This window comes from Choloepus didactylus, chromosome 6 (assembly GCF_015220235.1).
Source record: "Choloepus didactylus isolate mChoDid1 chromosome 6, mChoDid1.pri, whole genome shotgun sequence".
Taxonomy (NCBI): Eukaryota; Metazoa; Chordata; class Mammalia; order Pilosa; family Megalonychidae; genus Choloepus; species Choloepus didactylus.
The window spans coordinates 134,900,167-134,916,181 of NC_051312.1; the positions used below are offsets into that span (position 1 = coordinate 134,900,167).

Sequence of the window (16,015 nt, forward strand, 5' to 3'; positions counted from 1 at the left end):
GGGCAGACAGGCTGATAGCTTCATAATCCCTTGAGAGAGATGGAATCAGCACCACACTTTCACCAGCACTACCACCACAATCATTCCCTAGTCTGTAATCCGGGGACCCACGCCCACTGACTGCAGGTCTCCTTTCCTCCCTTCGCCGCCAGCCTCCCATCCTTGGGTTCCCCACTGCGCCGCCCCCCCCCGCCGCGTCTCACGCGCTGCTCTCTTCTTTGCCATCCTCGTCCCCCGCGGCCTGCGGGCCGGTGCGGGCCCTTTAAGAGCAGCACGACCCGGGAGCAGGAGCTTGCAGGACAGCGCAGTCGCCCCGCGGGCTCCGGAGGACACCGCGCCGAGGACCAGGCTCAGGGAATTGGGTGTGCGCAGCCGAGCAGAGTCGGGGCGCGTCCCCAGCCGCTCCTCCCCAACCTTGTTATCTCTTCTGATCCGCGGCCCGGGGCCTCCCCTGGCACCCGCCCCTCCCCGGCCCCGCCCCGGCTCGCGCCGCCGGGACTGGGAGCCGGGACCGGTGCCGCAGCCCGAGGCAGGTAAGAAGAGCCGGGAGTCGCCAGCTCCGGCCCGTGGCAGCGCCAAGCATCTCGGCCCCGCACTGGCCCAGGGGCGCGTCAAGGTGACTAGGCATGCTGGAGATAGGGGGGTTGAGCCTGTTACGGGGGACGGGGGGAATTGGGTGGGGGGTTTTGAGCCCGGGTGGTGAGTCTGTCTTTGGGGAGAGCCCAGGGAGCGCGGCCCCAGGAGCGCCGGCGGGAGGGACCTTGCTCGGGTGTCGCGCCCATGGATGGGGAGGGGGATGCAGCGGGAGGCCCAGAGCCGCCCCCTCCTTCTCCTTCCCTGTCCACTCCTCACTCACCCCCTACTCTGACCTCCTAGAGGGTAGCCTCCGCTGCTGCCCCTTCCCACCCCCATTACCCCGTCCCATGGGCTGCCGGCCTGCGGGTAAGGAGATTAGCGCTGCCGCAGGGAGGAGGGAACGGGTGAAGGCTTCAGGGCGCCGCGCTGGGGGCTAGGCTGGGGCTAGGCTGAGGCTGGGGCTGCCCGGGACCGAGGAGCGGTGTAGACCGAACATAGCCGCGCGGGGGATGGGGACTGGGGGGGGTGGGGGGCGGTGACCGAGCGGCGGGGAGTCGGGAGCTGACAGTCGCGGATCTGCCCTGAGAAAGAGGTGGGGAGTGGGGCGGGGGCAGCACTCGACAGTAAGGGAAGCTTTGAGCTGGGGTTCGGGGTCTGCCCCGAACTGAGCAGGCCCTCTCCCTGCAGGCCGGTAGAGTGATGGCGGAGAAGGCGCTGGACGCCGTGGGCTGTGGATTAGGACCGGGGTCTGTGGCCATGGCTGTGGCGCTGGAAGACGGGGCGGAGCCCCCGGTGCTGACCACGCACCTAAAGAAGGTGGAAAACCACATCACTGAAGCCCAGCGCTTCTCTCACCTACCCAAGCGCTCAGCGGTGGACATCGAGTTCGTGGAGTTGTCCTATTCCGTGCGGGAAGGGCCCTGCTGGCGCAAACGGGGTAGGGAGCAGCTTGGTGGGGAGCTGTGGGCCCCACTGGGTTGTCTCTTCTGGAGCTTCAGGTCTGGGAGGTCCTAAATCGGTGGGCCCTGTGAGAACCCTAAAATCTGTGCCTCAGTTGAGGTGCCAGGGTCTGTGCTCCTCTCAGCCCCCCTCCGCATGAGTATGGGGTTGGGGTTGGGGGCACAATAGGTTCAATAGGCTTTTGATGCTTTTCTACTTCCTTGGTCCTTGAGTGGTCCTTGATGAGTTTACATAGGATCCTGCCTTTGAAAGCTGGTATGAGAAAATGGGGTGGTTGTATCTGTAGGGATTTGCCTCCCTTGTACCTTTAGGACACAGCTAATTTTTGAAGGTGTCTCATTCAGATCATCTTACTTCATTTTTGCCACAATCCTCGGAAGCAGGAAGGATGGAGGTTTGGCAGGAGAGATGTCACCCCCAGCTTACTAATAAGGAAACTGAGGCCCAGGGAAGTTGAGTAACTTGACCAATGTCATACTACTAATAAGTGGCAGAGCTGGGACTACAAGCCAGGTTTTCTGACTTTCTGTGCACTCTTCTGTTGCTTCTCTTAACTTGCCTGGCAAAACAGCATTCCCATCTCCAGCCCTTTCTCCTCATTGGGACAGGTCTGGGTAGGGCCTGGAGCTCTGACTTCCCCTGAACCCTGACCATCCCCTGCATTGTCTGCCTTGGGCAGCTTGAGCTGGGAATAGAGAAACTGGGGCTTTTCCCACAGCCTGGGTGTGGGCCAGGGGTGGAGCTGGCACATAGTTCTCTGAGGTTTAGGAAATAGGTTTGGGGTGCTTCAGCACAGGGCTGAGCAGGTGCTGTCTCTGTGGTCCCCACCCTCACTCCCAAGAGCAGTCAAGAGATCACAGGGCCTGAGTCAAGGGAAACTGAGGCATCTGGGCTCCTTGCCCAGCGCCCCCTCCCTAAGCTGCCCTCCAGGCCCTGAGACCAACTCTGGGAGAAATGACGAGGTAGCTCTTATTTCCTCAGGCCTCTCATTTCCTCATAGTTTTAAGGATAAATGAAGATGAAAAAGAAGTGGGGTTGGATGGGCCAGCTCTCTGGTTTCTTCAACTCACCAGCCACAAATTGGCACCCTGACCTGGTCCTTCCCTCCTTTTCCACTCCACTGTCCATTTTTGCCATCTCTTCCATTCTTCACTCCTTTCTCTGCCCTCTGTCCTCCTCTCTTTGATTCCTCTTTTCCCTTGAATCCCTCTGCCCATTTTTGGAAGACAGAAATCAACTTAGGACAGGCAGAGAGAAAAAATAAAAGAGCAAGGGGAAAGGGGTTTTTCTGCCTCTGCCAGGTAAGCCTGTGCCATCAGTTCCACTTAATTTTATGTGGCATTTCTTATTTTTCAAAACAATTTCCTATTAATTAGTATTAATGTCTCACTTAATGTTCACAATAAATCTGTTAAGCCCTTGGAAGGAGACATACCATCCCAATTTTACAGAGGAAACTGAGGTCCTGAAAGATGAAGTGACTTGACGAAATTTTAGAGCCATTGACTGAGGCAAGACTAGAACACTGCTCTCCTGACTTCAATCTCGTGATCTTTCTATTACATTATTGGCACAGAGTGAGGGTTCTTGTTGCTTTCCCTCTTCCATTGGACCTTTGACTTTTCTTTATAGTAGCGGCTCTGAAGCTTCTCTGGAGTCATGGACTCCTGTGAGAATCTGCCAGAGGCCATGGACCTCTCCCCGCAAGACTGCACATACGCACCCAATATTTTGCGTCTCATTTCCAGAAGCTGCTGGACCCTCTGATCTCCCGGGGGCCACGGATCTTTGGTTATCAGTTTTTGCTTTAGAGAAAGAAGATAACTTGCTGTTTCTAGGGGTGAGGATTCTAAGTGATTTGTTCCTGGCTGGTGTCTCTCCAGCCTGAAGGCTTGGCAGGGCCCCTTTCGTGCCGAGCAGTTGCGGTAAAGCAGGAGTCCAAAGACCTGGGTTCCTGGCCCCTCATTAGCTGTGTGACCTCGGGCAGGCTGTTTGCCTCTCTGACCTCTCTTACCTCATCCGTAAACAGGGATGATAAGAATACCCACTGCACAGGCTTGTTACGAAGCTCAGTTGAGATGGTGTCTGTGAAAGTGCCTTGTGGAAGGCAAGTATAAGATGATATTTGTATTAGGCATCAGTGTTCAATCTGGTGCTTGGCTCTGATTAAATGAGGGGAAGATTCATCACTGCTGATTTCTTCCCTTGCAAAAGAACTCGCTTCCTGTGAGTGGCTCTGAAAGGCATATGTTGGAGTGCACAGCCAAACGTCTTTCTGCCTGATGGCGATCATGACTGAGGCAGAGAGTTGGAGCCCATGACTGCCCCTCCCTGTACAGAACTTGCTGTGTGACCTTGGGTGAGTCACTGGATGCCCCTGGGCCCCAGTTTCCTCATCCAGGTTGTTAGAGGAGTAGCTGAGGGAAGGGGCTTTGTAAACTGTAAAACCCCATCCAGGCTGTTAGTGTGATGAGGACCCGGCAGTGGGCAAGTGCCAACCCCCCTTCTGACAGGATGTGTCCAGATGGACAGCTGGGTCCAGAGCACTGGCTTGCGTGCTGTGGAGGGAGGGTTAAAGTTGGCGTCCCTTCACCATCTCCTCTAAGTAGGCAGAGTGGAGTGGGAATTGGGTTCTGTGGGGGTCAGAGGAGGAATGTAGTGTGGAAAGTGCTAGGGTGGGGGGATTGGGGTCTCCTCCTCACCTGATGTAGGTCTGCAAGGCCTTCCTTGTTGGCTTCATCCTCCCCACCACAACCCCCACGTCTCATCAAGTAACTCCATACAGTTTCTGCCTTCTGTCCTCTAGATTGGACAATATATACACTTGGACACAGCAGAGCTTTTCCTCCTAAAGCCTGGAATGCCTCTGCCTTCCCTCTCTCTGCTTTTTGAAATCCTGCTCATCCTTCATACCTTAGCTCAAATGCCACCTCTTCCATGAAGCCTCCTGACTTTCCCCTTGACCTCCGACCCCTGTTGATTCCATTCTCTGCATTCTCAAAGCACATTATTTGTACTTCTGTTATAACCCGTATTTTATTTTTCCTTGGATCATAGATGCTCTATTGTCTAGACTGGAATTTCTTGGGTGCAAAAACTGTGTTTTCCTTATTTTTAAAATTTTGTCCAGGGTCTGATACAGAGCTTAGCATAGACCAGGTATCAATAAGCATTTGACAAATGGAGTTAATAATAAAGTGCCACTTTTAATGCACCCTATGTGCCAAGCACTGTTCTGTATGCTTCACATATATTATCTCATTGAATCTTTACAACAACCCTATGAGATAGGCACTGTCATCCTCATTTTACAGATGAGGGACCTGAAGCTCAGAGAGGTTAAGCAACTTGCCCGAGGTCACACAGCTGGTAAGTGTGTAGCCAGAATTTGAACCCAGATCCACTTGACTCTAAACTGGTGCTCTTAATGCATATGCTACCTCCCAATGAATGAATGAAAGGTGGAATTTTACTGGGCCATCTTAGGGGCTGGAGGCTCAAGCCCAGTGGGCAGAGAGAACACAAAGTAGGAAGGCTTTTTCAGAATGAGGCTAAGGTTCTGAGAACACGCACTCAGAGAACAAACACTTATTTAGCATCTACTACACGCCAAGAAGCTCATTGACTAAGAGGCTGGGGGAGGGAGGTGAGTGACAAGCACATCAAGTCACAGACCTGCTGGCATAGGAGAAATGCTATCAGAGCACAGAGGAGAGCCAGCCAGATCAGGATGGATAGTTGGGTAAGTCTTCACAGAGGTGAGACAGTGATGGCTGTATTTGGAGAAGAGCAGCAGGTCTCATGTAATTGTGACCCACTCTCCATGTCCATCTGTGAGATGTGTGGGTTTTCCCATGATCTTCAGAAAAGGATTGCTGCCTCCTGTCCTTTGAGATTAGTGGTGGTCATTCCTGGATGAGAAGGTGAGGGGTACTGGTGGGGCTGTCAGGGCTGCTCCTCCATCCCAACTAAGTCACACCAAGTAGGGGCTGCTTATGTCGCTGGTAGTCTCGGCTGCTCCTCAAAGTGTTGGGGTGCCCCTGTTCACTGCAGCCCTGACCAAAAGTCCCTCCCTCCCTGACTGCAGGTTATAAGACACTCCTCAAGTGCCTATCTGGCAAATTCTGCCGCCGGGAGCTGATCGGCATCATGGGCCCGTCAGGAGCTGGCAAGTCCACATTCATGAACATCTTGGCAGGATACAGGTGAGGAGGAGGCTGGGGTGGCACCCAGGAAGAAGGACCCCCTGGGGAGCAGGTGAAAATGTCCCCAAGTGGGGGACACCTGACCCCCAACCCCAACCAATGTTCCTGCAGGGAAACCGGCATGAAGGGGCAGATCCTAGTCAACGGGAGGCCGCGGGAGCTGAGGACCTTCCGCAAGATGTCCTGTTACATCATGCAGGACGACATGCTGCTGCCACACCTGACGGTGCTGGAAGCCATGATGGTGAGGGCTAGATGGCCAGCCCCTCCTCCCTGCCCCCCATGCTGTCTGCTGTCCCCCCTTCCTCATTGGCTGAGGGCTTAAGGCAGAGCCCCTGACTCACAGATATCTGACTAGGCCACTCTGGGTCCCAGGTCTCTGCTAATCTGAAGCTGAGTGAGAAGCAAGAGGTGAAGAAGGAGCTGGTGAGTGGGCAAGGGGAGGGAACGGGACCACTGCCCTTTCAGGTGCCACTGAGTTCCGGGGCCCCAAGGTGAGGGTGGGGGTGGGAGAGCGGTGGCCAAGGCTAGGACAGTGGACTTGAGGGAGATTTTTTTTCTTTTCAATTGGGGTGATGCCCGAGGGAAGCAGGGAGTCTGAAGCTGACCTGGAGTGGGTTGGGGGGCTGGGCCAGGTGACGGAGATCCTGACGGCATTGGGCCTGATGTCCTGCTCCCACACGAGGACAGCCCTGCTCTCTGGTGGGCAGAGGAAGCGCCTGGCCATCGCCCTGGAGCTGGTCAACAACCCACCTGTGATGTTCTTTGATGAGCCCACCAGGTACTTCTCCCCTTCCTTTCCCACCAGGATGCCCCCCTTTCCCTCTCAAATAGGGGCCAGAGCCTCTGTTGGCAGCCTCCCAGAGCCAAGAGAAGAGCCTCTGCCTCATCTCTATCCTTGCCATCTCTGCCCCCAACCTGGCGTGTCCTGTCATGGTGAACAGCCCATCCTTCACCCAGGCAGAAAGTCAGATGTCCTCCTGACAGCTCCCTCTTGTTCTCCCCACCACAGCCAATCAATCACCAAGTCCTGTTGACTCGACCTCCTTTTGATATCTCTCAGATTTGTCCCTGTTCCATCCCCAGAGCCAGTGCTGAAGTTAAAGGCATCATCACCTCTTGCCTGCATTTCTGCAACAGACTTCTATCTCCCCATCTCCAATCTGTCCCAGCCAATACTTCCTCCAAACTGCAGCCCAAACCATCTTTCTAAAAGGCAAATCTGGCCCCGCTCACTTCCCTGCTTAAAAACATGCAATCATTCCTATTTGCCCTCAGAGTAAAGTCAGATGACTTACAAGGTCCTGCTCCCAACCTACTTCTCCAACCTCATGTCTCGCTTCACCTTGTTTTGCATTTTATGCTCTAATAATACAGAATTGCTTATAATTCCCTGGTCAAACCATGTGTTTCATGCCTCCAAGCTTTGTACATGCTATGTCTTCTGCCTGGAATGCCCTTCACCACCACACCTCCCCTTCTACCTTCATCTGGCTTAGCTCTGACTTCCTCCATACTCCCTCGGGAAACCTTACAGCACCCTCCAACAGCCCTTACAGCAGAACTAAATCTTCCTCCTTTCCCCCACCGTGTTTCTACAGCACTTTCCACATGATCTAAAAATCTCCTGTGCACTTATCTAACTCTCCCTCCAGAGCTGAGTCTATGTCTTATTTATTCCTCATTGTAATGCCAGTGCCTGGTAGTCAACAAGTGCTAAGCTGGATGGTGTTCAGGGCTTCCTGTTTCCTCCAAATGACTGAACTGTACAGGGCATATAGGATATATAAGAGGCCAGAGAAATCCTGTGCTGCCAGCTCCTTTCCCTTCTTAGCAGCTGCCCTGCCCTGAACACTCCCTTCCCTTGGCCCTGCCCACTTCACCGGCCACTGATGGCCTCTCTCTGGACAGTGGTCTGGACAGTGCCTCCTGTTTCCAAGTGGTGTCCCTCATGAAGTCCCTGGCCCAGGGGGGCCGTACCATCATCTGCACCATCCACCAGCCCAGCGCCAAGCTCTTTGAGATGTTTGACAAGGTGAGTGCCTCCAGGCCTCCGAGAAGATTGGTCTGAGGTGGGGAGAGGGAAGGGGGTCAGAAGAGACCCCCTTCCTCCTGGGGCCCCAGCCTGTCCCCCCAGTCGCATTTTCCCAGCCTTCTCTTTCTGCCTCAGCTCTACATCCTGAGCCAGGGACAGTGCATCTTCAAGGGCATGGTCACCAACCTGATCCCCTACCTGAAGGGGCTGGGCTTACACTGCCCCACCTACCACAACCCGGCTGACTTCAGTGAGTGGGGGCCTGTTGGCAGGGCTGGGACATGGCATTGGGGGCTCAGGCACTCGGGCCTCCTGGGAGCAGAGGTCTCACTGTCACCTGCTGTACCCACACCCCCCAAGGAGGGGCTGCCTTGGCCTGGGAAGCGAGGGTGGCCCTCAGCTGAGCCTTGTCCTCTGTGTCCCCCAGTCATTGAGGTGGCCTCTGGGGAGTATGGAGACCTGAACCCCATGCTGTTCAGGGCTGTGCAGAACGGGCTCTGTGCCATGGCCGAGAAGAAAAGCAGCCCTGAGAAGAACGAGGCCCCTGCGCCCTGCCCCCCTTGCCCTCTGGTGAGTAGGGGTGGAGAGGGCCCAGAGGGCAGAGGGGGAGGGAGGTGGGATCATGGACAGAGACTCTGCCAAGGAGGCTGTCCCCAGAGGCATCACGACCTGGACTCCCGGGTAGAACACAGGACTTGGAAGAACCTGGCTGGCCTTGGGCACATTAGCCTCGTTGAACCTCGGTTTTCTCTTTCATTTATTCATTCAACAAATTCTTGCTGAGCATTCACATCGTGTTGTCCTCCTTTTCAGCACAGTGACCCCCTGGTCAGCAAGACAGACACTGTGTCTCTGGCCTCGTGGCTGGCGTGGCTTACTGTCACCTCTAACCTGGAGGTGATGATCTTTAACTTCACAGGGCTATTGTGAGGACCCATTAGATAATCACATCAAGCTCTTAGCTCTGTACCTGCTACAGCAGATGATTGTTCAGAGCCAGTTCCTTAAATGGGGTACTATAACCCTTGGAAACTGGAAGGGTTAATTATTGTTGTCTTGGTTGTCATAACTGTCATTATTAAATAATACTATTGTGGAACTGGAGGGATAAAGAATAATACCCTTAGAGTACGGTTTTTTAAGAAGTAAAGAAACAAAGAAGTGACCCGAGTTTTTGCCCCTTTCCTTGGGTTTCTTTCTGGATCTCCCTCTGACTCATACCCCCAAACCCACCTTCAGGCCCACAGCTTCACGGTGGAGGATTTTTTGTTGACCGGGAGGGCCTCTGCCGTGGGGTCCTCTGGTGTGGAGTCTTTCCATTCGCTGAGCTGGGAGGGCAGTGGAGGTGGGGTGGAGAGCTTATTCCATCCAATTTCCTCCCCCCCAGGAAGTGGATCCCATTGAAAGTCACACCTTTGCCACCAGCACCCTCACGCAGTTCTGCATCCTCTTCAAGAGGACCTTCTTGTCCATCCTTAGGGACACGGTGAGGCATCATGTTGGGCCAGAAGAGGCTGACCTTGGTCTGGCCATTGGGGGCTCGGGAACCCAGCAGCTGGGATGGGAATGGGGCCCCTCCACCTGGGGCCCCCCAGTGCACCTGTGGGTCAATGAGCCTGTAAGGGCCTCTCTGAGCCCCTGCCACATCTCCCCCTTCCCCTCCAGGTCCTGACCCACCTGCGGTTCATGTCCCACGTGCTGATCGGCGTACTGATCGGCCTCCTCTACCTGCACATTGGCAATGATGCCAGCAAGGTCTTCAACAACACCGGCTGCCTCTTCTTCTCCATGCTCTTCCTCATGTTTGCCGCCCTCATGCCCACCGTGCTCACCTGTGAGCTGGCCTGCCCTGGGCCCAGGGCATGGGGTGGGGCCAAGGTGCTGGCCAGCAGTGTCTCATCTGCCTGTCTCCTCAGTCCCCCTAGAGATGGCAGTTTTCATGAGGGAGCACCTCAACTACTGGTACAGCCTCAAAGCATATTACCTGGCCAAGACCATGGCTGACGTGCCCTTTCAGGTGCGCCTCTTCCTCCCACCCACCCACCACTCCACCCTGTCTTGCTCCCTCCATCCTTCTACCTCGCCTCTGCCAGCCTGGTCCTCTTCCATCTTTTTCTTCCCCTCTTCTCATTTAGCAAACAGGAGGGGAGCACTGTGCCTGGCACTGGGGGTACAGCAGCAAAACAGGACAGGCATAGTCTTGACCTTGGGGAACTTACATTCTAGTGGGAACAAGTGATGGCAAACAGAAAATGCCAAAAGTCACAATCCCACAAATGACCTTGTAAACCTTATTAGAGGCTGGAGAGAAGAGCCTAGCTTGCTCTGGGGACTTCCTGCTGCTTGCTGCCTGTGAGACCCCTGGGCAAATCACCTGACTACTGTCTCTTTGCTTCAGTGTCCCTGTCTATAAAATGGGGATGACAGTAGTCCCTACCTCAGGGTTATGTGTGAAGATCAGGTGAATTAATACATGTAGAGCACTTTGAATAGTGCTTGGCACATAGTGTCACCACCACCCTGTGCCAGCACTGTGGCAGACCCCCTGCTAAAATGTAAGGCAGCTTTGTGCAATCAGAGAAAAGGTGACCCTTCCTCAGGGTGCATGGTGCATGGTGTTGGAGTGCACAGCTTAGTGAGCAGAGCACAGGCTGGGTTTCAGCCTCTAGTTAGCTCTTGGTGGAGCACCCTTGTGCAGAGAACAACCTGCACAACTGTACATGGCAGGCGTGATCCCTACCCTCCAGGAGTTGATAGTTTCATGGGGGAAACAAAAGCCCCTCATATATAGAGTTGATTCACAATATAAGCATTAAGCTGGTACAGATGGGCAGGACTCTGGGAGCTCCAAGGAGGGAGAACTGGTCAGAGTGGGCCTAATGGAAAAGATGAGACTGGAAGGTGAATGAGGTTCATGGAGTCAGAGAGGAAGGGGGCTGCATGAACAAGGGTGTGGAGGCAGGAACAGGTGTGGCACACTCTGGCGCTAAGTGTGCTCAAGGGTCCTGCTGGGATGGAGTGGAGGGTCTTGGGCAGTGGGCCGCTGCCTTGCAGCCCAGCCCTCCCAGCAGTCCTCTGCCCAGCCCTGTGCCCGCTCCCCAGGTGGTGTGCCCGGTGGTGTACTGCAGCATTGTGTACTGGATGACAGGCCAGCCAGCGGAGACCAGCCGCTTCCTGCTCTTCTCAGCCCTGGCCACCGCCACCGCCTTGGTGGCCCAGTCTTTGGGGCTGCTGATCGGAGCTGCCTCTAACTCCTTGCAGGTGGGGGCCCCCCAGAGGGGATGGGGTCTCTCGTGGGAGGAAGTGGGGGCAGGAAGTGGGAAACCCTGGGGCCACCCCAGTCCTGGGTCTGTCCTGGCACCCCTGTGACAGCCCGACTCCTCTTTGCTCTTGCCCAGGTGGCCACCTTCGTGGGCCCAGTTACCGCCATCCCTGTCCTCTTGTTCTCGGGCTTCTTTGTCAGCTTCAAGACCATCCCCACTTACCTGCAATGGAGTTCCTACCTCTCCTATGTCAGGTCAGCACCCCTGCCCTCACCATCTGGCCTGCTCCTCCCCGCAGGAGGCCGGGCCCAGGTCTTCCTGTGTCGTGTGCCAAGTCTGGTGCCTTTGGGTGGCCCCCAGGGATGGATGCATTGCGGCCGGGCTCTGGTGATTGACCCTGTGCCTCAAACCCTGCTCTGCTGGCCCTGCTGGCCTAGGTACGGCTTTGAGGGTGTGATCCTGACAATCTATGGCATGGAGCGAGGAGACCTCACATGCTTAGAGGAACGGTGCCCGTTCCGGGAGCCACAGAGTATCCTCCGGGCACTGGATGTGGAGGACGCCAAGCTCTACATGGACTTCCTGGTCTTGGGCATCTTCTTCCTGGCCCTGCGGCTGCTGGCCTACTTCGTGCTCCGTTACCGGGTCAAGTCGGAGAGATAGAGCCTCGCCCCTGGCCTGTGCCCAGCCCCCCTGGCTGGAAGCCCCCAGCCCCAGTCCTTCAGGACTGTTTTAACCTTGTAGACTTGGGCACTGGTTGCTGGTGCAGCCGCCCTCCCCTCCCTCAGCAAATCCACAGACTGGTGGGTGGATTGCGCTCCCAGCTCTGGCCCTGGGGGTGAGGACTTCAGCCCCCCAACACCTGCCCAGGGGTCTTCCCAATTGACGCGGTTCGTAGCTTCCTCCCTACTCTGACCAACACCTGCATGCAAAGACCACTGGGAGGCTGCTGCCCCCGCCCCCCTCCTGCCGTGGGTATCCTCCTCTGTTGTCTGCCTGGGAGCCCGAGGCTCTCCAGGCCCCCACATACAACTGACCAAAGTGGCCTCCTCTGGGGTCCCCCACCACAAAGTGTTTGTAAACTGGGCTGCTATAAGGTTGGGGTTCCAGGGCTGGCCCCTGATGTGGTCCCCTGGAAGTCCCATTACAGATGTTGGAATGGAACAGGGAAGGACTCTGGAAGTCTCTCCCTCCTCCTCCCCATCTCCCCCACTGCTGGGACAGAAGCTGGGTTTTCTGTCTGAGCCCCCTCCTCCCGGTCCTGGGGACTGGAGAGGCCTGGGGTCCTGGGATGCCCCTGTCCCCTCTGCCCCATCACCTCTGGTGGCAGGTAAAGCCTGGTGGCACCTCTGCAATAATGTCTGTGTCTCTCTCCCACCTGCCCCTGGAACCAGAGAATGCACTTTATTCTGGGGAGTGAGTGGGGAAAGACCCAACCCTCCTCTCTTGCTGCTCCTGATGCACGGTCCCGCAATGCACCCTCCCCACTCGGGAGTTACAGGCACATACATGAAAGAAGGCAATCTCAGCACTACACACAGTCACCAACACCTGCAGCTCAGCGGAAGAGTAATGGGGCAAGGCGGGGGTGGGGCGAGGGTGCTACAGGGAGGGCAGTGTCAACCTCCTCCTGGGGGACCCACTTTGGATATTCTAAGGATGAAGCTGGTGCTGTTTGGGGTGTCTCCAGTATCTGCAGGTGTCTCCTCTCCACCTCCCCCCACCCTAGTATTCCCTTCCTTCCAAGGCAGGGGTGGCACAGGGCACTAGTTCCCTGGAGTTTAAGACCCAACACAAGCACAGGCACGGGCATAAGTTGACTTTGGCCATTGCCACCCCATGGGCCTCCTCTCACGCACCAGGCTGGCATCCCCACTCCCCCACCCCTTCCCCAGCCTCTTTGTTGCTTTTCCAAACTCCTGTCCCTTTCTCATCAGCCGAGGTGGCCTCTGGGCATCAGAGGAGCATGCCCTGGGCACCAGGGTGGCAGACACACCTAAAGCATGTCTGGCTTTCCTGGTGGGGTGCAGGCTCATTCTACTTCTGAGTGTCCCCTCTCCCAGAGCTCTTTTTTCACTTTATTCCTGTACATATCCCCCTTCCCTCACCCTGCCACGGATCCCTCCATCACACAGAGATGCCAGTTGTATTTGTGGGATATCATCCATTATTAATAAAACCTCTATTTATACAGTATGTAGTGTGTAAATGTGTGTGGGAATGGCACCTGGCATGATGGGCGGCTTTAGGGAGCCCGTGGCAGGGGATGGTAAGTCCAAGGTATATATCAAGCTAGTGACTATATCTAATGAAATATTTCTATCATGCTTTACATCTTATTAACACTTTGGGTTCATTATCTCAAGGGAGTCCCTTGCCAACCCTGCAATATCTCACATGACAACCCATTGTGCTGATGAGAGAACTGAGACTTAGGTGACATGGTTTGCCCAAGGACCTTCAGCTAGTGGGAGTGGAAGGACCAGGTCTTCTGCCTCCAGGCTTCTCGTTCTTTGCATTGGCTAGTAAACTTGGAGGTGGTTGATCTGCCTGCTGTGTGTGGGTACCCTGTGTCTGTGGAATGGTTGTGTCTGTGTGATACATGACTCTTTGGGGATCACTGAACCTGGTTGTCCCTCTGGGGCTGCTGGAGGTGCCTAGTGGGCAGGAAGGGGAGTAAAAAGCAGGAAAGGACCCGGGGCCTCATGCCCCCAGGATGGGAGTGGCAGGGGCCTCATTGGGCTCACCCAGCTCTCCCTGTTTCTTACTCTTTCTCTCCTACCTGGCCACATTCACCAGGGCTGAGCCATCAGCCCCCAGGATGGCAGGTGAGTCCTGTGGCCAGAGATTTAGAGTGGGCAAGTGTCCAGAGGGCCTTGAGGGCTGGCGGCAAGATGACCCAAGAAGCAGCACATCGTCTGCCCCTCTTTTCTCCTGTGTCTGAAGCTTGGGGACTGAAGGAAGGAATGATATCAACCCTGCCAGCTGCTTAGAACATTCTAGTTGGTCTACATGTAGAGCTAAGTGCCCTGGGCTAGACTGGGGTCTAATCTATGACCAGTTGGGTGTTTCTAATGGAGCTGGGAGTGGGAAATGGGAGATGTCCTAGTCCTAGTTTCTGGAATTCTAGTTAGCTTTAGGGGGTATTCCGGGTGCCACCTTCTCCCTGGGGTGATGCCAATAAATGGCTCTTTACAAGTCAGAGGGCATGATATACATTAGACTGTCTTTATAAAGATTCTTTAACTTTAAATTTTTCTCTTTTAAAATGCAAATATTCCTGAAAGGGTAAAGCATCTATAAATCCACATATTTGCAAGTTCCCTAGGCAGCTAAAGAAGGCGTACAGCCATTCTGGAGCCAGCAAGGGCCAGCCAGGCACAGAGAACATGTGTACAGTGGCTCATATATTTGCAAAGAGAGCTCTTTTGATTCTCACAACAACCTCTCCAAGGCTGCTAAGATGAGTATTATCATTCTCTCTTTTACAGAAAAGAAACCGAGGCTCGGAGAAGTGACCTGAACAAGCTCTCAAGATATTGCGCTCTTGACAGCATGAACCACCTGCTTCCTTGGCCTGTTACTTCTCTGACCAGTCCCAGTAACTTGCTGAGTGGGGGGCATATATGCACTCTGCCCTTCCACGAACATTATGAAATAGGCCTGCTCTCCCTGAAATATGACAGAGAGCATCTTCCGTGATGCAACCACCTTCAATGTGAAGGAGTCAGGGCCTGGGCACGGTGCTGGCAGGCAGATATGCCCAGCACAATTCTGCATTGTGTGGCTCTGAGAATACCTGGTCCCCATCAGAAGGCCAAACAGAGGGCACACCCCCAGCATGACTTACAGTACTTCTGTCTGCGAGAGGTCTGTTGAATTATAGGAATTATATGCTATTAATAAAACTCCATGGCTGTGGTATCCATAGTTGAGGAGCTCTAGGCTGTGTCCAGCCAGGATCCTGTCTGCCAAGCATGTCTGGGGGTGGTTTTGAGTCTTCTTGGGGTGACTGGTGGCTATCTGTGTTGCATGTGGCCATTTGTGCGGTGCATGCTGCCTGTATTAAGTGATGTCTGATGCTTCCATTTAAAAAGGAGGTGGATGGGCTCTTGCCTGGCTAGGTAAGTGGAATGAAGCTGGAGGAGTCTCCTAGGCCTGGAATGTCACCCCTGAGACCATATTCACAGGGTTTCTCCATCCCCCCTACCCCATACTACTACCCTTTAAGAATTTCTTTTAAAATGCAAACATGCTATTGGAATAGCTAGAAATAAATACCTGAAACTACCAAACTCCAACCCAGCAGTCTGGACTCCTGAAGACAATTATATAATAATGTAGATTACAAGGGGTGACAGTGTGATTGTGAAGACCTTGTGGATCACACCCCCTTTATCTAGTGTATGGATGAGTAGAAAAAGGGATAAAAACTAAAGGACAAATGGGGTGGGATGGGGGGATGATTTGGGCGTTCTTTTTTCACTTTTACTTTTTATTCTTGTTCTGGTTCTTTCTGATGTAAGGAAAATGTTCAGAGATAGATTGTGGTGATGAACGCATAACTATGTTATCATACTGTGGACAATGGATTGTATACCATGGATGATTGTATGGTGTGTGAATGTATTTCAATAAAACTGAATTTAATAAAAAAAAAATGCAAACATGCCTGGAAAACCCTTCCCTTTCCTGAATTATTTTTTAAAGATCTAGTTCAAATGTTGCCTCCTCTGCCAGAGGCAGAGTTAGTAACTTCCTCTTCTGGGTTTTCCTAACACTTACGCCTGCCTCTGACGTACCATCAATTATAAACACGTGGTTGGTCCCACGGCTGCTGGGGTCTGGCCCCTGCCTGCCTTGTTCAGCTTGACAGCCCCAGGGCCTAATGCGGGACGGACACACGGGCCGGGGTGCTCAGTACTAACCCCATACCATGTGTGCAATGAATGAATGAACAAATGTCTAAACGAATA

At 54.1% G+C, this 16,015-nt stretch overlaps 1 protein-coding gene across 2 annotated transcripts; it reads left to right on the top strand.

The window, feature by feature from the left end:
* The first annotated feature begins 247 nt into the window (after window positions 1-247).
* On the top strand, window positions 248-14,763 carry ABCG4 (ATP binding cassette subfamily G member 4). Of its 2 annotated transcripts, none has more exons than XM_037838845.1 (15): window positions 248-616; window positions 1,264-1,513; window positions 5,624-5,741; window positions 5,853-5,985; window positions 6,117-6,167; window positions 6,377-6,522; window positions 7,653-7,776; window positions 7,912-8,026; window positions 8,204-8,346; window positions 9,164-9,262; window positions 9,442-9,610; window positions 9,693-9,793; window positions 10,879-11,037; window positions 11,175-11,293; window positions 14,531-14,763. In XM_037838845.1, exons 2-15 carry the CDS (start codon window positions 1,276-1,278, stop codon window positions 14,739-14,741), a joined length of 1,926 nt encoding a protein of 641 aa, XP_037694773.1. In that variant the 5' UTR covers window positions 248-616; window positions 1,264-1,275; the 3' UTR covers window positions 14,742-14,763. The 2 variants fall into 2 exon arrangements, with proteins under 2 accessions (XP_037694773.1, XP_037694772.1); XM_037838844.1 differs by lacking the exon at window positions 14,531-14,763 and adding an exon at window positions 11,477-13,214.
* Window positions 14,764-16,015: the final 1,252 nt, after the last annotated feature.

Excerpts from the sequence above, each read along its gene's own strand:
- ABCG4 (XM_037838844.1), top strand. The coding sequence starts at position 1,276 with ATGGCGGAGAAGGCGCTGGACGCCGTGGGCTGTGGATTAGGACCGGGG. Across the intron at positions 1,514-5,623 it reads GCCCTGCTGGCGCAAACGGG|GTTATAAGACACTCCTCAAG; the intron begins GTAGGGAGCAGC and ends CCCTGACTGCAG. Across the intron at positions 9,794-10,878 it reads TGGCTGACGTGCCCTTTCAG|GTGGTGTGCCCGGTGGTGTA; the intron begins GTGCGCCTCTTC and ends CCCGCTCCCCAG.